Genomic DNA, 21724 nt, shown 5'->3' on the forward strand with positions numbered 1-21724 from the left:
CTCGGGGGTGGTGTTGGTGCTTTGCTGTGGTGGAGCCCTTGGGGAGGCAGCTGCTGTGGGGCAGGGGGACACTGGCTCTGCTGGGAGGGGCCTTCCCATGCAGTGTTGGGGAATGTGAAGGGACACAGAATCCCAGAGTCACAGGATGGGGTGGGATGGGAGGGAATTCCAAAGACCATTCGGTTCCTAATGCCCTGCCGCAGGCAGGGACATGGTGCAGTGGTCCAGGTTGCTCAAAATCCCCTCCTACCTGATGTGGAGCACTTCAGGGATGGGGAATGTGCAACTTGTCTGGGCAACCTGTGCAGTGATTCCCAATGGACCCAGTGAGGAATTCCTTCTGGAACCCTGCTGCTGTGCCCATAGCACACACTATATGGGCATCAACCCATGCTGTAGTGAGACACCAGGTTCCGGGCCCTCTTTCAAAGGTCTCCACAGGGGTGTCCTTTCACTGCACGTGCTGAGGATGACATGAGGGCACTCAGAGACACATTGGTGACCGTTTCCCACATCCCAAGCTGTGGCAAGCACTTGTTCCACCAGTCAGTGTGGACATCAGAACAGATTTGCCCTCCATGTCCCTTCTCAGCCTGGGAAAAGATGGTTCTCTCCCCTGCAGAGACAATGGAGCAGGAGGGGGATAAAGGGAGAGTCAGGCCATTCCCATTGCAATGCCACCTCCAGCTGGGACAGATTGGTTCATTCCCTGAGAGAAGAGTAAGTGGAAGATGGACATGGGGACTCCAAATTGACTCTGGGGCTCCTCTACCTCCCTGATGATGGCAGATGCAGGGGTTGAACCATAAAGAATGGAGGGAGGGATGTCTGTACCTGTTGAGGTGAGGACCATGGAGGATGTGATGTCTCTGTGGTCATCACCTGGCTGCAGCTGAGGGATGGGACCTGTATCACCTGAAGATAATGGTCACAGTGAGTACCAGAGGGTATTGACTGACACCGGCTGAACGTGAGCAGCTTGTGCCCAGGCAGCCAACAAGGCCACCAGCATCCTGGGCTGTACCAGCACCAAGGCAGCAGTAGGGCCAGGGCAGGGATTGTGCCCCTGTGCTGGGCACTGGTGAGGCTGCACATCGAATCCCGTGTTCAGTTCTGGGCCCCTCACTGCAAGAGAGACATTGAGGTGCTGGAGCGGGCTCAGGGGAACCTGATCACTCCCTACAAGTGCCTGAGAGGAGGATGGAGCCAGGAGGGGCTGGGCTCTGCTCCCAAGGAACAAGGGATGGGACAAGAGGAAACGGCCTCAAGCTGCACCAGGGCAGGTTTAGATGGAGCTGAGGAACAATTCCTGCCCCAGAGGGTGCTCAGGCATTGGAACAGGCTGCCCAGGGCAGGGCTGCAGTCACCGTCCCTGCAAGTGTTCACACCCCGTGGAGACGAGGCCTCAGTGCCATGGGGCAGTGGTGGCCTTGGCAGTGCTGGGGAACGGTTGGACTGGATGAGCTTAAAGGGCTTTTCCAACCTGGTTGGTTCTGTTCTATGAACTCCTGTGGTCACCTCCAGGAATGGCTTTTGGCTCGGACAATGTGCTCCCATTTCCTAGGACGCTCGTGGCTGCTCGGTTGCAGGACATTGCATCACGCTGCGTCAATCCCAGCAGGGCCACGCTGCTGCCGTCACTGACGGACGTGGCTGATAATGGACAGGAGGTGCTCCCCAGAAAGGTCTTTGTCCTCGTCAAACCCAGTGCAGGTCCCTTCAGGACGAGGGCAGATGGGACAGATCAGCCTCTCTGTGGCCACCCCAGGGAATGAACTTTCCATTCCCATCCCTGCAGCACCTCAGGATTGCAGCGGTTCAGTTCTGTCTGTGCAGCCACAGGCAGTGGAGCAGGAAGCAGGGCTCTGGCACACAGGCTCACCAGCAGGAGACAAGAGATAACGCACAGTTTGGAGCCAAAAAGTGTTTGTTCATAGATTAGAAGTGCCAGGGAGAGGTAAATAGGAGGCACCTTCACAAGTAGTTTCTATAAAACATTCGCTCCAGGAAGAATCATCCATGTTCACAGTTAAAATAACTGGGAAAGAGGGGAATCAAACTTATTACAAATATCAGTTGCCTGCATAGGATACGCCAGAATGGAACAAAGGAGCAAGCAATTAAATACCAAGTATTGAATTGTAGCTTTTATTATATGAAAGTGAGCATTGGTTCATTTCCCAGCTATGGACGGTTGAGCAGTGACAGCAGCCTGACAGAGTTCTTGGTATGGAATTAGCTCATCCTCTGCTGTGTCCCCTCAGCGAACTGGGTAGAACTCCTCAAAAACCTCTCCCATTCTTCTCTTTTCTGCAAGAGGTGAAGGTGAGAAACCTCATCAGCCTTTGAGACTGATCCTGATGTTTCAGATCGAAGTCTTAAGGGTAACTACCTATCCACTTTTGAATGTCTTTAACCTGCCCGAGGGGAGACTGAGCTGAGCACTTAGGCAGAAGCTCTTCCCTGTGAGGGTGCTGAGGCGCTGGCACAGGGTGCCCAGAGAAGCTGTGGCTGCCCCATCCCTGGCAGTGTTCAAGGGCAGGTTGGACACAGGGGCTTGGAGCAAGCTGCTCTAGTGGAAGGGGTCCCGGCCTGTGGCAGTGGGCTGGAACTGAATCAGCTTTAAGGGCCCTTCAATACAAACCAGTCTGTGATACTATGAAGGCACCAAACCTCTGATTTTTGCTACCAACAGTGAACTATGACCTTGCTGCATAAACTAAATATATCAGTCCTTGTGCTCAGGGCTCTCCACAGATCCCTGTGAAGAGATCTCACTATTAGCACTTCTTTCTTTCCACATATTCCTTCCGACATTGCATGATGTTGGAACTGGATGATCTTAAGGTCCTTTCCAACCCTAACTATTCTATGATTCTATGTGGATCACAATCTAACAGCACACTCCCTAAACTGTAACTGTATTAGAAAACAGTCAATTTTCACCAAAATTTGCCATCACTGGGCTCAGTGACAACATTCACTATAGCTCTGTTCTTCTTCTGAGGTTCTCATCAAAACACCCGATGAACTAAACACCAGGAATAGAGCCACAGGGAAGAGCTTCTGCCTAAGAGCTCATCTCAATCTCCCCTCTGGCAGGTTAAAGCCATTCCCCTTGGCCTGTCCCTGCAGGCCCTGTCCAAAGCCCCTCTCCAGGTTTCTTGTAGCCCCTTTAGGCACTGGAAGACCTCTTTATATATTATATTATTATATATTACATATATCTATATAAATATAATAATACATTGTATATACTAAATAGTATTATATATAATATATTCTATATATTGTATATATTATACAATATATAATATATATAGTATTATATATAATAACATATATAATATATAGACCTCTGTATTTATAATCTTACTTCTATTTGTAATCCAGGTAGACCTCTACTTTATAATATTATATAAGCTCTCTAATTTCATCTCATAAAATCCTCAATACCGTTGCAATCCACATTGTGAACAAGCAGGAAGGAGCTCGTAGTCGGTCCAGCTCCCTAGGTAAGCCCAGACTCCGCAAGCAGCCCAGCACCATCCTTCCACCAGGGCACATCAGGGCAAGCTGAGCTCTTCCTTTCAAACCCCAGCTTATCCTACCTGCTCCCCTGAAGTCCTCTGGGTGCTGCCTGACGTACTCCAGCAGCTCCCTGTCCAGCTTGGCGTACATGTACTGCGTGCGCTTAGCCAGGTAATAGCCGACAAACCAGCCCACGGTGGTGAGCAGGACCTGGCGGTGAACTCCTGCGGCAGGAAGGGGAAGACCCTGGTCTGAACCCATTTATCCTGGCCCCATATAAGCCCCCACTTTCTCCAGCCCCCCCCTCCGGGTGCTTCAGCCCCACACATCCCAGCTCGTCTCTCCCCGCTTTGCCCCTGTGGACAGGGGCCCATAGCACCCTCACCTGCAGCCCTCCCATGGTCCTGACAGCCCTGCAGAGAGGCCCCGTTTTGCTCAGGGCTCCTTCCCCTTCCTGCCCCCCATATCCCTCATAGAGTGACCTCAAATCCCCTCCACACCCATAGGATGCCCCTTCCCAGCTCCCTCTGATTCCAAGCCCTGCTAACAGACCCCCCAGGGCTCCCCCCCTTCACTCCCATCCCCACATCCCTCAGAGACACCCAAAACCTCTTGGAGCCCGCCCCAGACCTTCACTTTAGGACCCCTTCTCCTTCCCACTGCCCTCATACCCCCCAGACACCTCAAACCCCAAACACCCCTTCCTCATCCCCACATCCCCACTGTAACTCCCTCAGCACCTCACCTCAGAGCCCCCTCCCCTTCTTTCCCACCCCTACATCCCTCAGTGTCACCCCAAACCCCACATCCTCCATCCCTCACCACCCTCTACCCCCCTGCTCCTCACCTAAGGCTGGTTCCCTCTTCTCCCCACCCCTATATCCCTCAAATCCCACATATCCCCATCCTCACATCCCTACTGTAACTCCCTCAGCCCCTCACCTCAGAACCCTCCCCTTCTTCCCACCCCTACATCCCTCAATGTCACCCCAAACCCCACATACCCCCATCCCCTCACCTCAGGGCTCCATCCCCTTCTTTCCTACCCCAATATCCCTTAAGATCACCCCAAATCCCACATCCTCCATCCCTCAGCAACCTCTACCCCCCCGCTCCTCACCTAAGGGCGGTCCCCTCTTCTCCCCCCCCCCATATCCCTCAATGTCACCCCAAACCCCACATACCTCCATCCCCTCACCTCAGGACTCCCTCCCCTTCCTTCCCACCCCTATATCCCTCTGTATCACCCCCAATCCTGCACACCCCCTTCCCAGCCTCCCCAGTCCCCTCACCTCAGGGTCCCTCAGAGCCACCCCAAATCAAATCCCACATACCCCTCCAACAGCACCCTTTACCCCCAGTCCCTCACTTGAGGGCAGTTCCTCCTTCCCCCCCCCATATCCCACAGAGTCACCCCAAATCCCACATACCCCCTCCAACAGCACCCTTTACCCCCAGTCCCTCACTTGAGGGCGGTTCCTCCTTCCCCCCCCCCATATCCCACAGAGTCACCCTAAATCCCACATATCCCCATCGTCATCCCCACAGTAACTCCCTCAGCCCCTCACCTCAGGCCTCCATCCCCTTCTTTCCCACCCCTACATCCCTCAGTGTCACCCCAAACCCCACATCCTCCATCCCTCAGCACCCTCTACCCCCCTGCCCCTCACCTAAAGGTGGTTCCCCCTTCTCCCCACCCCTATATCCCTCAGATCCCACATATCCGCTTCCCCATCCCCACAATACCTTCCTCAGCCCCTCACCTTAGAGCCCCCCCCTCCCCCCCCATATCCCTCAATGTCACCCCAAACCCCACATACCTCCATCCCCTCACCTCAGGATTCCCTCCCCTTCCTTCCCACCCCTATATCCCTCTGTATCACCCCCAATCCTGCACACCCCCTTCCCAGCCTCCCCAGTCCCCTCACCTCAGGGTCCCTCAGAGCCACCCCAAATCCCACATACCCCCTCCAACAGCACCCTTTACCCCCAGTCCCTCACTTGAGGGTGGTTCCTCCTTTCCCCCCTCCATATCCCACAGAGTCACCCTAAATCCCACATACCCCATCCTCATCCCCACATCCCCCTGTAACTCCCTCAGCCCCTCACCTCAGGCCTCCATCCCCTTCTTTCCCACCCCTACATCCCTCAGTGTCACCCCAAACCCCACATCCTCCATCCCTCACCACCCTCTACCCCCCTGCCCCTCACCTAAGGCTGGTTCCCTCTTCTCCCCACCCCTATACCCCTCAAATCCCACAAATCCCCTTCCCCATCCCCACAATACCTTCCTCAGCCCTCACCTCAAAGCTCTCCCCCCTTCTCCCCACCCCTATACCCCTCAAATCCCACAAATCCCCTTCCCCATCCCCACTGTAACTCCCTCAGCCCCTCACCTCAGAGCTCTCCCCTCCCCATATCCCTCAATGTCACCCCGAACCCCCCACACCCCCATGCCCTCACCTCAGGGCTCCCTCCCACCCCTCAGTGGGGTCCCTCAGTGTCACCCCGAACCCCACCTCCTCCACCCCTCAGCACCCTCTACCCTCACTTCAGGCTGGTTCCCCCTTCCCCCCCTCACAGTCACCCCGCTCCCCCACCGTCCCGCCCCCATCCCCTCACCTCAGCCTCCCCCTTCCCTCCCGCCCCAAGGCCTCCCCTCAGGGCTCCCCCGCTCCCGCCGCACCGGCTCTCAGGAAGGGCCGATGGTTGAAGCCGTTGTCCAGCAGCGCCGCGACCCAGCCGCAAAAGCCGAGCCACGCCGAGATGTGGTTGACGACGGCCGGCGGCGGCAGCGACCGCGACTCGTCGGGCAGGAACACCATGATGGCGGCGGCGGCGGGGGCCCGCCAAGGTGACCGGGGCGGAGCGGTGCAGCAGCGGCACCTTCCGCCGCCTCCTCCGCCACCGCGCACTCGGGTTCCGCGCCCCGACAAAACCTCGGTGTTTAACCAAAAACCCCTAAAACAACCCCAAAATGACGCTCCCCCCCCGACCGTTCTCTCCCTCAAAGTGTTTATTGGGGCTCGGGGGTCCCCTGGGTGAAGTGGTTCTGCGTGGGACACAGCAGGGAGGCCGGGCTGTAACCAAGGGTTTAATTCAACACTAAAATCAAACCCAGCTCTTCCCAATGGGTTAAAGAATGAGACTGAGCACGACGTTAGCGTTTCCTTTCTTAATATAAAATCACATTAAGCCGGTTGCAACAGCACCAGAACTGACATAAACCGTTAAGAAGCCCTGCATATGAACACGCAGAATGGGTTGTGTTGGAAGGGACCTCAAAGCTCATCCAGCTCCAACCCCTGCCACAAGCAGGGACCCCTTCCACTAGAGCAGCTTGCTCCAAGCCCCTGTGTCCAACCTGGCCTTGAACACTGCCAGGGATGGGGCAGCCACAGCTTCTCTGGGCACCCTGTGCCAGCTCCTCAGCACCCTCCCAGGGAAGAGCTTCTGCCTAAGAGCTCAGCTCAGTCTCCCCTCTGGCAGGTTAAAGCCATTCCCCTTGGCCTGTCCCTACAGGCCCTTGTCCCAAGCCCCTCTCCAGCTTTCCTGCAGCCCCTTTAGGCACTGGAGCTGCTCTCAGGTCTCCCCTTCAGGAGCCTTCTCTTCTCCAGGCTGAAGCAGCCCAACTCTCTCAGCCTGGCTCCAGAGCAGAGCTGCTCCAGCCCTCGCAGCAGCTCCATGGCCTCCTCGGGCCTCGCTCCAACAGCTCCACGTCCCTCTTGTGCTGCTGCCCTAAAGCTGGATCAGGACTGCAGGGGGGGTCTGCCCAGAGCACAGCAGAGGGGCAGGATCTCCTCCATGAGCTGCTGCTCACCCTCTGGGGGTGCAGCCAGGCACAGGTGGGGGTTCTGGGCTGAAGCGCTCACTGAAGCCAGGTCATGGACAGCTGGGGATACCACACAACTCATTTAAAGCTTGAGCTTTGGGCGTTCAGGAGCATGATAAAGCACCTCAAGACAAGTTTCCAGACTCTCTATCCTTACTTGTACGTCTAACCCTCAACAGCAGGGCTTAGACCTGTGCTAAAAATAACAACCTTCAGGAAATGCTCAAACAAAAAGTACCAAGTTTTTATTTACATATTCCACAGAGCGCAGTTACAATTCTCTGCTACACAGCAAGGGATCCCTTGTGATTTGCCACAGTGACTTTTATTCAGATAGAAACAGTAACAGGAAAGCCAGGCAGGTTTTCCTTGGGAATGAAGTCCGGCCCTTGTGAAGTTCACAGTTTATCCACAGCAAGTGGCATCTTACCGTGCCCTTGGTTATGGTGACGAGCGCTTCTGATCAGAGGTATCCTTGTTGGGCACTATAGAAGAACTAGAACTAGTTCTAGTTTGTGTCTTGCCAAGAGTCATGTGTCCTTGTGATAATCCCCTCAAAGGGATAACCCAGGACTGGTCCCAACACCGACTTTACTCAGCCTTTTGTCTAACAGAAATTCTCTCAGTCAAGACAGAGATGTAGAGTTTCAGCCAAGCGTAACTGACACCCAGAGCACAGTAGACAGAGGTGAGCAGCAGAGGCACGAAGGGATAATGCCACTTCCAGGGCGTCAGGGGAAAGATAAATTCACAGAAGACTTCCAAAGGCACTAGTTGGATGAGGTAGATTGTTTCGAGCCAGGTAAGGAGAGGCCTCTCTCTCCTGTTGGGGGAATCAAAACCACAAATACAGTGTTAAAATACATGATGTTAACTAAAACTAACTTGTTTTTTCAGCTGTCACTCGTGAACAGTGCAGAGAATATTCCCCATTAGTTCAAAATAAGTCTCTAAATACCAATTTAAAGAGTTTCAGGAGGAAAAACCCAGCACAGTAACAAAGAGTACAGCAAATTTCCCTATCATGTGGCTTTTACACCGAGTTCCAAGATGCCTTGGAATCTAAGCAGAAATCTCACCGGCAGCTCTGGTGAGCTCTGCTTCACTTCACATCAGTTCAGTGAACAGAGATCTCCACACACATCCTTCCATATTCAAAGCCCAGAGAAGCTGTGGCTGCCCCATCCCTGGCAGTGTTCAAGGCCAGGTTGGATAGAGGGGCTTGGAGCAAGCTGCTCTAGTGGAACGGGTCCCTGCCCATGGCAGGGGGTTGGAACTGGATGAGCTTTAAGGTCTCTTCCAACCCAAACCATTCCATGATTCTGTACTACTGCAAAACCCCACTGTAGCATTTGTAGCTGGTGCAGATAAACTCCAGAGAACTCACTGCAGCAAGTGCTCCGATACTGAACTAAATCCTCACAGGCTACAGCATTACAACTTTGTGTTTTAACAACACATGGAGCAGGCAGGGATTTACAACGGGACTAACTGGGGAGCTGTCACAATGCCAGTGTAACCAGGTTGGGCTGTAATGATCCCATCTGAAGCCTTGCCTCCTGAGAGCAGAGGAAACAGCACCCTTTGACACACAACACTTTAATTTGACACTTCAGCATCAGTTTGCTATGTGACAACATCATTCCCAGTAACAGAAGACACTGTTCTGGGTGTTAGGAACAAGTTTCTTTAATTACCTGAACAGAGATTTCAATGAAGAGAAGCTATAAACAGTGAACAGCAGCATGAGCAGGATTTTAATTGGGAGTTCTGAAATACAAGGAACATGGCACACTTTTAAAGTTAATTATAAAACCCTTTTGCCATATAAACTGCAGGATCTTTAAACCCTACTAATCACACTTGAATTGTTCAAGTTATTGTCTCCACCCAGAACTGAGTGTTTAAAAATCAGCTTAAAACAGAAGTGGCAGCCAAAGCAATGCTATCTAGTTCGAGGCTGGATGCTAAATGAAATCAAGTAATAGAGAAGGCAAAGGAAGTGTCTCATTTGTCAAGGCAGCAGCTTTACCACTGCAAATAAGAAGCATTATCAGACAGAGGGAGTCTGGATTTGAATTGTCCCAGAGGATGACAATCAGCACAGTGTTGTCACAGCTGCAATGGCCTGGGGTTTAAGTGAGGCAAACAGAGCCCTCATTAACTGGAAAGGGAAGGAGGAAGGAAGGAAGAGCTTTTGGCCACAAAGACAGATCTGCCCCTACACAAACTGATTTAACTGGTGCTGTTGCATCATTTCTTAGTTTAAGCACATTACAGACAGCATGAAGCCAGCTGGAAATCAGCCTGCCAGGTTCATGCTTCCTAACAGTCTTCATGACTTTTGCTTCACATGGTTATGTTGGATGGGGGAAGTTTCTAGAACTGTGGCAGAATGGGGGATAATGAAGACAAACTGTGACCATTTCTTATCTCAATTCAGCTTAAATGCTACTCCTCCTTCTTATACAGCTTTTAAAAATCAGTGTTTCTTTTCACTAGGCTGGCTAGCTGGAGAGTTTGTATTTATGGCATCAGGCAGACATCCAGCCTCTTTCACCTTTCAACATACTACACAATCCAAACCCATTACCCAAAATAGGAACCACCCAATGCAGCAAGATGCAAATCCCCAAAGAAGGAAAACACTTTACCTTGTGGTGTAAACAACAATGGAAAAAGTGAGAAATGCCCTGTTGTTGTCAGAATCAAGTAGATGCCAGCATCCTTGGCCCTCTGAACAGACAACAAGCTAAAAATGACAAGGGTTTATTAGGCTTTGGTCTTTCAGCAAAACACTACCCAAATACCAAGAGACTGAAGTCAGAGTTTCATAGTACCCCAGGCCCTCCAAAGACTGTGCCTGGGATGAAGCCCCCTGCTTCCAAACCATATGGCTTCAGAGATAAAAATGTAGAAGAAAATCAGCTATAAATCCCATTGGCAGCTGGCTGCAAACATTGTCATCCCTGCTTTGTCTCCTTCCTTTTGTTTTCCCAGGGCTAATTTCCTCCCTGCTTTCCTCCCTCTCACAATTCTCGCTTCAGGAGTTTAAATATCACTAAATCTCCAAACAAGTGAAATAAAGAGTCTATAGCAACACTGATGAGGCAGCTTCTGATTCTGATTCTGAAGTCCTTTTGGTAGAAACCATATACTGCTCTTGTCAAGCACAATGCAGAAGGTCCCTTTCTTCAGCTGGCTCCTGAGTTTTAACTATGAACCATAGCACTCACAAAGGCCTGAGCTGTGGCTAATAAGCCACAGTATCCCTATATTTGTCCCTGACAGAGCAGATCTCTAAACTATTCAGAGAGAAAAAGAACTAAATCAACCACAAATGCTCCCAAGCTTGAGTATGGCATCATCAAGTGCCTCACACCAGGCAAGGCAATTAATTCTTCTCTTTAGGAAGCAAAGTCACAAGACATGGAACAAACAGGTCGTGGACTTTTGGGGTGCAATGAATGCACAAATGGAATAACACCGGGGGAAACAAAGCGGCCTGCTTTCATCCACCGTGTCACATGAGCTTTATCAAGCCTGATCCCAGGGTGTTCCTAAATAGGCTTCAAGAAGCTGAATGAGTTCTTCTAAGAGCTGTGAGTCCATGAGCAGCCTGATGTCTGACCCCCATTCTGTCTTAAGCGTGGTTTGGTTTTCATTACTCTAACAACAATGAAGCATCTGAATCAAACCACAGATTTTATACTTGGAAATACAGCTCCGCCTTCAAAGAGACACAAAAGAGTGTATGTAGTGCACAAGCCTGTGAGTCAGACTCCTAATTCTCCCACCACCACACGCTTCTATTCTTCCGATCATGTGTAAATCAGCACAAAGCTCTGCTGTGCCCCACAGAGCTGATATGGGACTCAGCTACCACAAATAAAGCTCTACTTAAAGCTTCTGTCAATGCAAGCTGTTGTGAAGTATAAGCCAGTGTTAGTATCTCATAAAGATAGTGTTTGACACCACACCGGTTTCCTACATACGCTACACTGGCATGAGTACACCCTATTGCAAAAGCAGCCACATTTAATTGTGGTTGAAATTAACTTAAAGTGCACTAAAACGTTACAGCTTAAGACATTCTATGTTAATTTTCTGAAACATACTGAAACCAAAGTGATCCTCTTTGAGGATGCCTCAACAAGTGGCTGCAGGTTCAGTTTGGCCAACTGCTACATAGGAAATTCACTTACCTTAGAGGCAGAATAGCAAGGAGTATTGCTTTCTCGTGCACATGCCAGCCAAACATGAAGGAGCTCAATGCACAGAGAACAAGGCACTGCAGAAAGCCTCTGGGCCCTTGAGGTTTAAACCAAAGACAGAAAACAGAGGGCTAGAAACAACAGGCAAAAACAGGACTTCAGTGAACAGTCTGGCAATCCTGAACACAAGCCATTGTGCAAAGAGATGTTCCTATGTTAATAAACACCACTGCACACAGATTGTGCTCATGGGGCATAAGCATTACACAGCACTGTAATAGACAATATCTATTTGGATGTATGAGCAGAGCTTGAGGGACTTCATCAGTCTACCAGGAGAGGAAAAGAAGACTGAAAGACCACAGCCAACTCTGTTAGTTGTCTGGCAAGAAGTGTCTTTGCACCTAAACCAACAGACTCATTTTATCAAACTTAGTGCATAAAGGTGTTGAAACAAAGGGTATTTACTCATTAGAGTAAGAAAGACTGCATCCAGGTAATGACTTACCAAACCTTTAATTCTCTGCTTGCAATAGGAAAGCCACCTCCCACCTGTAGCTCCCACTGTCAGGAACACCATAAGATACCCAAGGAGTTGCATCAGTACTTACACTCCCATCCTAGTTCAACTACTTTCTGTCATAAAAGGTCTCTTACAGCTCACCATACAGAGTGGGTTTGATCCATGATCTTTTAACCATTCCAAAGCTGACAGGGGACACGATTTTAGAATCCCAGACTGGTTTGTGTTGGAAGGGACCTTAAAGCTCATCAAATTCCAACCCCTGCCATGGACAGTGACACCCTGCACTAGACCAGGTTGCTGCAAGGCTCATCCCAACCTGGCCTTGAAACTTATTTGTTGCCCTAGAATTAAAATTCATGCGAAGCTCATGCTAATCAAATAAAACCTACTGGGGACAAAACACATCAGGTTCCCCCCTCCCCAGTAAAGAATTATAGAACAGTCAGGGTTGGAAAGGACCTTAAGATCATCCAGTTCCAACCCCCCTGCCATGGGCAGGAACACTTCACACTAAACCATGGCTTCCTCCAGCCTCGCCTTGAACACTGCCAGGGATGGAGCATTCACAACTTCCCTCGGCAACCCATTCCAGTGCCTCACCACCCTCACAGTAAAGAACTTCTTCCTTATATCCAATCTAAAATTCCCCTGTTTAAGTTTTAACTCGTTAATCCTTGTCCTATCACTATTATATATAGTTATTATATATAATATGTTATTTATTCTTACCAATATAGATATGAAAGTACAGATTAATGTTGCGAGTGGGGTCACAGAAGGGAGGACAGTGTGCTGAAATTCCTGAACCAGCCCTCCTGTCATGGAGGCTTTAGGAATTTTTGTGTGATCAAGAAAATCACACTTCAAACCTAAAATCAAAACATAAAACAAAGCACAAACAGATAAATGTTAACAAAGAAAATGAAGTAGCTGAATTTAGTACAAAGCCAAATCCTCTGGGCCTTGAAGACTGCCAGGGATGGGGCAGTCACAGCTCCTCTGGGCACCCTGTGCCAGAGCGTCAGCACCCTCACAGGGAAGAGCTTCTGCCTAAGAGCTCATCTCAGTCTCCCCTCTGGCAGGTTAAAGCCATTTCCCCGGCTTGTCCCTACAGGCCCTTGTCCCAAGCCCCTCTCCAGCTTTCCTGCAGCCCCTTCAGGCACTGGAGCTGCTCTCAGGTCTCCCCTTCAGGAGCCTTCTCTTCTCCAGGCTGACCCAGCCCAGCTCTCTCAGCCTGGCTCCAGAGCAGAGCTGCTCCAGCCCTCGCAGCATCTCCATGGCCTCCTCTGGCCTCGCTCCAACAGCTCCACGTCCCTCTTGTGCTGCTGCCCCAGAGCTGGATCAGGACTACAGGGGGGGCTCTCCACATAGCACAGCAGAGGGCAGGATCCCTGGGATTCTGAGGATGCAGCCCAGCACATGGCAGGGTTCTCGGCTGCAAGTGCCATCACGCACTGGTGTTGGGAGGATTAAGACAATCTGAAAATGTAATTTACTGCCTGCATTCAAACGGGGAGGACTAAAATCCATAGAGCTCTATCTGCAAATAGGCACAAACAACAGGATTAGTACACTGTACCTAAAACTGTTAGCGCTTTATCTGCAGCATTGTACAGAGCCCAGAAGTTTGGGGCCCAATAAGCATGGCAGAGGCCTCGTTTGAAAGGGAAAAGCCGGGACATGACTTGAGGCAGTTGGCCCTGTGGGAAACAAGACAGAAAGAAACAGTCTCTTTAGATGAGATGTGGTTTCTATTTTTGTAACACCATCTTCTAACAGTTCAGGGGAATAACAGGGTACAAAAGGGGTTATTACCAGCACTATGAAGGGGCCCAGTGAAAGAGCAGAAACAAGAGAGACAATCAACCCCAGAAGAGTCAAATGAAGAAAGCTGAAACTTCTCCACTTCAGGGATCCATCTACAAGAAGCAAAGAGATTATCAAAAAAGTTACTGTGTCAGAGAGGGAGGCAAAGCATTCCATGCTGACCTGTATTGCTAGCACCTCAAAGCAGCACATAGCCTTTTATGTCAATGCATCCAGTTGCTTCCTTCAGGAGTCAGTTTGCATTTACTCTTTCCCACACTGCAGCTCCTGCATTATATAACCTTTTGGTACTTTCAAGAGAAGTACCTTCTCTGCCTGTGTGACAAGCACTGGACATGCTTCAGTGCTAGGAAATGGAGACAAACAGAGGTCTCAAATAGTTTCTGATGCTGTTTCATATCCAGAATAATTCTTATGGCTTCAAACTGCCACCTGCAGCTTGTTCATGGTGGTTTTTCTTACTGTGAAGCTCATGCTAATCAAATAAAACCTCATAGGGACAAAACACATGAAGTTTCCAGAAAATATCATCTATTCTTACCAACATAGATGAGAAACTCCCTAGAAACAATTTTACACTAAAGTTTCAAAGATCTTTAAAGATCTCACCAACTGTTACTCAAGCAAAATTTTTGACCCACAGCCATTTCATTCCAATGTCTTCATGTCTTGTCTTCGCCTGGCCCCCAAGACAAATCCCCAAAAGCAAATGAGGAGAACCCCATCTTACCTGCATTGTTTGCAGTAAAGCAATAGGATCGTAACAAATAAATGCCATATGATGGGGCCACATACACATAGATGTGCTTGAAATGCAGGAGAACAGCAAAAAGAAGAGCTCCCTCCAAATACCTTCTCTGGAAGAAAAGCAAAGCAAAACCCAAGCTCTTCTACTTGTACTCAGTTTTAATGGTCCTCTGTTGTACTCCTAAGGTGACAGGGCAGTTATCATAGGTATAAAAAGAGTATTTACTTCAGATGATAAACTCAGTAGTGTTGTGCACGACATGTATGGAGAAGGAAACTTCATTGTCCTGACACTTGGAAAACTGGGATAGGTTTCACCTCCCCACAGCTTCAGAGGTGTGTTTTCTAAGGGCTGGTGACTTGGAAGAAGTTAAGTTGGCAGGCAACCATGCCATGTTGCTCAGGTCTAACACAGACATTAGCTTTCTCATTGGCAACTGTAATGCTGCAGCATCAGCAAGCAGTTATGGTGAGTTTCAAGCTCTCCAAACTCAATAAATGATTAGACACCCATCCTAGTACGCATCAACCTCAAATCACTCCTATTGCTTTCAATATGAGCAGCCCAATGAAGTGAATTGATACACCTAAACTGCATCTGGCAGCAAAGAGAAAAGAGCCATTCAAGTTTACCTGACACAGTCGAGCAACAGAAAGAAGCATCAGCCCAAACAGAAAGCCATTGTACTGGAAATGAATATCTGAACTTGAATCAAGAAAGAATAAAGCAAGTTTTCTTTATCACTACCAATTTTCTGGGGCAGACTCAAACAATAAATCCAAATTAAAATGGAACTTTGATCAAGACAGTAATGTTACATTAACTCCACATAGAATCATAGAATAGGTAGGGTTGGAAAGGACCTTAAGATCATCCATTTCCAACCCCCCGGCCATGGGCAGGGACACCTCTCACTAAACCATGCCACCCAAGGCTCTGTCCAATCTGGCCTTAAGCACTGCCAGGGATGGAGCATTCACAAAGCATAGATGGAACATGGACACAAAGTCATTGTTAAACTTACAGGTAAGTACTCTTAGACATAAAATCTACTAATGCTGTGTATTATCTTGATGAAATGTAACAATCCAAATATATATTGTGCAGCTTATAAGAAACAAACCAAAGGGTTAATTCTCCACTTATTTAAGTATTAGTCTCTGCCACGCACTGGTTAAAGGAGATGGCAGTCATCACTTATGTCCCACCTGTAAGCAGGCAACTTAGACAAGGACTGGGAAGAAGAAAACTCTTCCTTCTATAAAATAATTACTGTTGTTTTCCCCCTCTGCTCCCTCTTCAGCCAGATCAGTGCACACTGTGTCAACAGTGACTCACAATAATTGGACTTTCCAGAGTTATTTTCATACCCTCTTTAATACACCTTGCTAATTCTCATGTAACGTGAACCACTTGAAAACCATCTGAACATAAAGCACTTGAAGATTTTTCCTTGCCATGGGACAAACTTCGAAGCACATCCAGAACAAAGAGACTGTCTGCTAATGCTTCTGTAGGCACAGAGGAGAAGTACCCAGCAGGAACAGGCATGCTGCTGCCAGACTGGTCCTCCTGTAGTTCATAATAGAATCCCAGACTGGTTTGGGTTGGAAGGGACCTTAAAGCTCATCCAGTTCCAACTCCCTGCCACGGGCAGGGACACCTTCCACTAGAGCAGCTTGCTCCAAGCCCCTGTGTCCAACCTGCCCTTGAACACTGCCAGGGATGGGGCAGCCACAGCTTCTCTGGGCTTTGGATATAGAACAACCCCTCCTTGAGCTGCTGCTCAGGCAGCATTCTGGGCTCAAGCAAACACTGAAGCCAGGTTCTGGGGAGCTTCTCCTCCCCCAGCACTTCAAGTCCTTCTCCTTAGGGCTCCAGTCATCCCCAGCCTGTGTTTGTGCTGGGATTGCCCAACTCAGCTGCAGGACCTTACACTTGGCCTGGCAAATCAGACCAAAAAACTGAACAATTGCCATTTTGCCAAATACTAATTCTAACAAGAAGAACATGAAATTATTCACTAACTCCAGAAACGCAACAGCACTGTTACTTGCTGTGACAGGAATAATAATACTCATGGGTTTTCACCATGTGCTGTAACATGTTGTTAAAGAAACCAATAAAACACAAACAACCCACAACAGTTTGAAAGGATACGATCCACAATTAACAACCCAAAATTCCACAAGAGCAGAACAGCCAAAATAAACGTTGGTTTTTCCAGGATATCCTTTGCAGCCCGTTTCCCATTGATACATCTGCAGCACCTGAACAAGAAGAAAAGCAACAGAATCCTTAACTGAAGCAGCCAACAAAAACATCGCTGCCTTTAAGAGTTGAGAAGTGCACTTAACCTGAAGTTAACTATTTTATCGGAAGGCAATGATAAAATTCCTGCAGAATTCATCAGAAGACAGGAGTGAAGCTTAGTAAAAATAGGAATTGAGATTTCAATAGCTGTAGTAGCTGCTAAAGCTTCTGTTAAGTAGCTTAGTCTCAGGTTCAAGTCTCACATTCAATAATACCTGTAAGGTTGTCATAACCTGCTTGCTGCCAACTTCTCAGGAAGGAACAATGTACTGCTACATCTGGAGACAACATGTATATTTAAGGTACTCAGTTGGACACTAACCTTTTCCTGCCCTCCCCAACATCATGAACTACTACTAGTTAAAACCATACTATTACTTTTCAGTGTGAAGCTATACAGTCCATATTATTATTTGAAGGTAAGGTTAGATCAGATTGAAAAGTTGGGGATGATTTGTGCTGAAAGACTATAAGTAGAGCCATTTTAAGCCAACCAGCTCATTCCTACTTCTTGAAATAATCAGAACAATAAAAGGAAAAGGTCACAAGGCAAATCCAGCCTGTTTCAAATAGAGAAACTAAATAAAGGACCTGCAGTAGCGCTCAATGCAACTTCCTACCCAGGTTCTGAGCACACAGAATGAGGGAACACTGTCACAGCTATTGTTAAGGTAGCAATATATTTCTCAAAGCATCTCCCTCCCTGGCCTCCTTAGGTGCAAGAGAAACACTTCTTCACAAATCAGGGCACACTGAAAACCTGTAATATTAATAGTTAAGTTCCACTTGCAATAATCAGTTTATTATCAAGAAGACCAAAACCACTACAGCAATTTTGCATACTTGATAAGGCTTTCTGTCACGTTTCTTTTATGCTACTACTCTAGAAGAACAGAGATATAAGAAAAGTAACAAGAAAAGGCCACTTTGGTGCACACAAGTTGACTGCAAGTCCTACAAAATGAACCCAGTAACAGAAACAATCTACATGTGAAACAGCAGGTAAGGTCTGAATGTGCACAAGTCTGATCACAGGTACAGCACCAGCAGCTCCAAGAACAAATTACTTTGTGTTTAGCAGCACATTCCAAATGTCTCCTCGAATAACTTAAAGCAGCTTGGATATTTCCATGCATTTATAAGCTTATTTGTAGAAATATTTGTTTTTACTCTGGAATAAGGCCATACATTAAGACCACCCACTGTCCCTACAAGTACAGCATTAAGACTTACTCGTGAACTGCGTAGATGAACAGGATATCTGTAAAGATGACAGAAAATCTTTGGAAGAAGATGGTTGCATGACTGGTGTAATTCAGGTTTTCAATAACCAACATCTTGGGGTCAAAATACTTGGCAACGTGTGAAAGGGCATATTCAAACCAAGCAAAAAAGGGTGGATAATCCAGAGTCCATTCTGAAGTTGCCTAAAGACAAAGTAAGGTTAAAGAGTTTAACACAATCTGTGCTGTTTATAGTCCTTCAATTCATCACAGCAAGTCAGCTGATGGATTTTATCTCAGTAGCTTGTATTTAACAGATACAAGACAGGAGGAAAATGGCTTTAACTTGACAGAGGGGAGACTGAGATGAGCTCCTAGGCAGAAGCTCTTCCCTGTGAGGGTGCTGAGGCACTGGCACAGGGTGCCCAGAGAAACTGTGGCTGCCCCATCCCTGGCAGTGTTCAAGGCCAGGTTGGATGGGGCTTGGAGCAAGCTGCTCTAGTGGAAGGTGTCCCTGCTTGTGGCAGGGGTTGGAACTGGATGGGCTTTAAAGTCCCTTTAAACCAAACCAGTCTGGGATTCTATTATTACAACCCAAATGTGTAGGCTGAGTCTGTGATGAACTTAAAGGTGATTCATCCAGATTAAAATCAATGCATGCTACTAGCGCACCAGATTAAAACATTGTGATTGATTTCATAATGCATGTTGATATGATTCATTCTTTATGATACCTGTGTATCAGTAGTGACAAGAGCGAAGACAGCAGCAGTTTAAGACCACCATTAAACTCTATCCAGTGTTACAGTCTTTATGACCCACATGCCTTAATCATCTTTTCCATTTCGCCTTCATAAGCACCAGCAGCAAATCATGACTGGCATGTTTTCATATCACTGCATGACAACTGCCAACCATCAGTATCCATGACATAATACAAGGCTTTCTCCTCTAGCATTCACCCAGGCTGGCGTGCCCGATTTGACTATCATTTAAAAACAGCTAAATCACCCCAACATGCACTTACTTCATAGTACCACTGAGAGAGGGGCAGGTTGTGAGTGATGGCAAGCCAGTTCCTATGTACTTCAAAATCCGTGGAGTAACTGCAAAAGGGTTATAGGAAGAGTCAGACACATGCCCTTAAAGGAGATGTATTTCAGAGCACATCATTGTGGGGAAGCAAAAAGAAAACCCACATTGAACACCTCTAGGGCAAGAGTTTGGTCAAGTCCTGCCCACAGCAGAGGAGTTGGAACTGGATGAGCTTTAAGGTCCCTTCTAACCCAAACCATTCTACGATTCCATGATTCTAAGTAATAACCAGGATGCTGCATTAACTTTATGCCATGGACATATACAGGTGATAGAGGGGAAGAATGACTTACAGCTTGGCCTTTTCTGACCCAAATTAATGCCTAAATTACAGCCTCTAACTGCCAATTAATGCCCAAATCACAGGCTCCAACTAATTTTTTAGTCACAATTTTAATTTTGGGTTTTTTGATCAAATAACCCTTTTAAAAATCAAAAAAAGCAGTAATATTTCAGCACACGTGAAGGCCCTCCCGAACTGCAACGGGCTGTACGCGCCTTCAAACCCCAAAGCAATTTCCCATCGCAAGAGGACGAGCAGGCAGCAACATACAACACCGTCCGCTCCCCACCACAAACCGAAGGAAGCAGGGCCTTGAAGCACCATGGTCCCCTCAGGGTCCCCTCAGGCGCCGTGGGCCCCCCAGGCCCCACTCCCCAAGCCCACCCCCGGCCGCCCTGAGGCGGAGGGGCAGCCCACCGGCTCCCCGCGGGTAGGACAGGCCTTGCCCCATGCCCAGCCCCGTCCGGTGCTCACTACGCGGGGATGAGCAGGCACTTGAGGAGGGACACGCCGAGCGCCAGCCCGCGGAACCAGCTCCTGCCGCCCGCCGCCATGGCACAGCCGCCGCGCATGCGCACGACGGCGCGGCGCCTCCCGCCCGCTCCGTTTGAAGAGCGCGGCCCCGCCCTCCGCTGGCTGTGCGCGTGCGCGGAGATGCCGCGGGTGCGGTATATTGCGCATGCGCGGGTGGGTGCGCCCATTGCGGGGGTGGAGTGGGGAAAGTGGAATGGGGCGGGGCGGAACGGGATGGGGTGGGGTGGGGTGGAATGGGATGGGATGGGATGGGATGGGATGGGATGGGATGGGATGGGATGGGATGGGATGGGATGTGGTGGTATGGAATGAGATGGGATGGGATGGGATGGGATGAGATGGGACAAGATGGGATGGGATGGAATGGAATGAGATGGGATGAGATGTGATGTGATGGGGATGGGATGGGATGTGGTGGGATGGGATGGGACAAGATGGGATGGGATGGAATGGAATGGGATGGGATGAGATGGGATGGAATGGAATGGAATGAAATGTAATGATATGTGATGGAATGGGATGAGATGGGATGAGATAGGATGACATGGAATGAGATGTGATGGGATGGGATGGAATGGGATGAGATGGGATGGGATGGAATGGAATGGAATGAAATGTGATGGGATGGAATGGAATGGAATGAAATGTGATGGGATGGGATGGAATGGGATGAGATGGGATGGGATGGAATGGAATGGAATGAGATGTGATGGGATGGAATAGGATGGAATGGGATGAGATGGGACAAGATGGGATGGGATGGAATGGAATGAAATGAGATGTGATGGGATGGGACAAGATGGGATGGGATGGAATGGAATGAGATGTGATGGGATGGGACAAGATGGGATGGGATGGAATGGAATGAGATGTGATGGGATGGGACAAGATGGGATGGGATGGAATGGAATGAGATGTGATGGGATGGGACAAGATGAGATGGGATGGAATGGAATGAGATGGGATGGGATGGGACAAGATGGGATGGGGATGGGACAGGATGGGTTGAGATGGGATAGGTTGGGACAGGATGGGATGGGATGAGATGGGATGACATAGGAGGGGATGAGATGAGATGGGATAGCATGGGACAGGATGGGATGAGATGGGATAGGATGAGATGAAATGGGGATGAGATGGGATGGAATGGGACAGGATGGGATGGGATGAGATGGGATAGGATGGGATGGGATGAGATGAGATGGGATGTGATGGGATGGATGTGATGGGGATGGAACGGAACAAGATGGGATAGGATGGGATAGGACGGGATGGGACGGGACGAGATGTAATGGGGATGGAACGGGACAAGATGGGATAGGATGGGATGGGATGAGATGGGATGGGACGGGATCTGGTATGGGATGGGATGGGAGCTGGTATGGAGCTGGGTGCTATGGGACCTGGGTAATGTGGGGTTGGATGGTGTGCGGCCACCAGTGGGGTTGGGTGTTGTGGGACCAAGTATGGGGCTGGCTGGTTTGGAGCCAGAAGTAGGGTTGTTGTGGAACCAGGTATGGAGTTGGGTGGTGTGGGACCTGGGTGATGTGGGGTTGAGTGGTGTGGGGCCAGCAGTGGGGTTGGGTGGTGCGGTACCA

At 48.9% G+C, this 21724-nt stretch overlaps 2 protein-coding genes across 2 annotated transcripts; both read right to left on the reverse strand.

Moving 5' to 3' along the window:
- Nucleotides 1-2136: 2136 nt before the first annotated feature.
- On the reverse strand, nt 2137-6391 carry NDUFC2 (NADH:ubiquinone oxidoreductase subunit C2). The gene is made up of 3 exons (XM_057408580.1): nt 6218-6391; nt 3612-3755; nt 2137-2310 (listed from the first exon to the last, which is right to left on the reverse strand). The coding sequence occupies exons 1-3, from the start codon at nt 6354-6356 to the stop codon at nt 2261-2263; spliced, it is 333 nt and encodes a 110-aa protein (XP_057264563.1). The 5' UTR covers nt 6357-6391; the 3' UTR covers nt 2137-2260.
- A 1481-nt stretch (nt 6392-7872) lies between these two features.
- On the reverse strand, nt 7873-20212 carry ALG8 (ALG8 alpha-1,3-glucosyltransferase). Its single transcript, XM_057408560.1, has 13 exons — nt 20067-20212; nt 19242-19320; nt 18225-18418; nt 16839-16948; nt 15311-15378; nt 14661-14787; nt 13919-14022; nt 13683-13803; nt 12833-12972; nt 11569-11708; nt 10018-10115; nt 9061-9133; nt 7873-8186 (listed from the first exon to the last, which is right to left on the reverse strand). Exons 1-13 carry the CDS (start codon nt 20162-20164, stop codon nt 7955-7957), a joined length of 1584 nt encoding a protein of 527 aa, XP_057264543.1. The 5' UTR covers nt 20165-20212; the 3' UTR covers nt 7873-7954.
- Between the last annotated feature and the right edge of the window lie 1512 nt (nt 20213-21724).

The sequence above is a fragment of the Pezoporus wallicus genome, unplaced genomic scaffold, assembly GCF_028554395.1.
Source record: "Pezoporus wallicus isolate ANWC-B61680 ecotype Strahan unplaced genomic scaffold, APGP_CSIRO_Pwel_v1 contig_7461, whole genome shotgun sequence".
Taxonomy (NCBI): Eukaryota; Metazoa; Chordata; class Aves; order Psittaciformes; family Psittacidae; genus Pezoporus; species Pezoporus wallicus.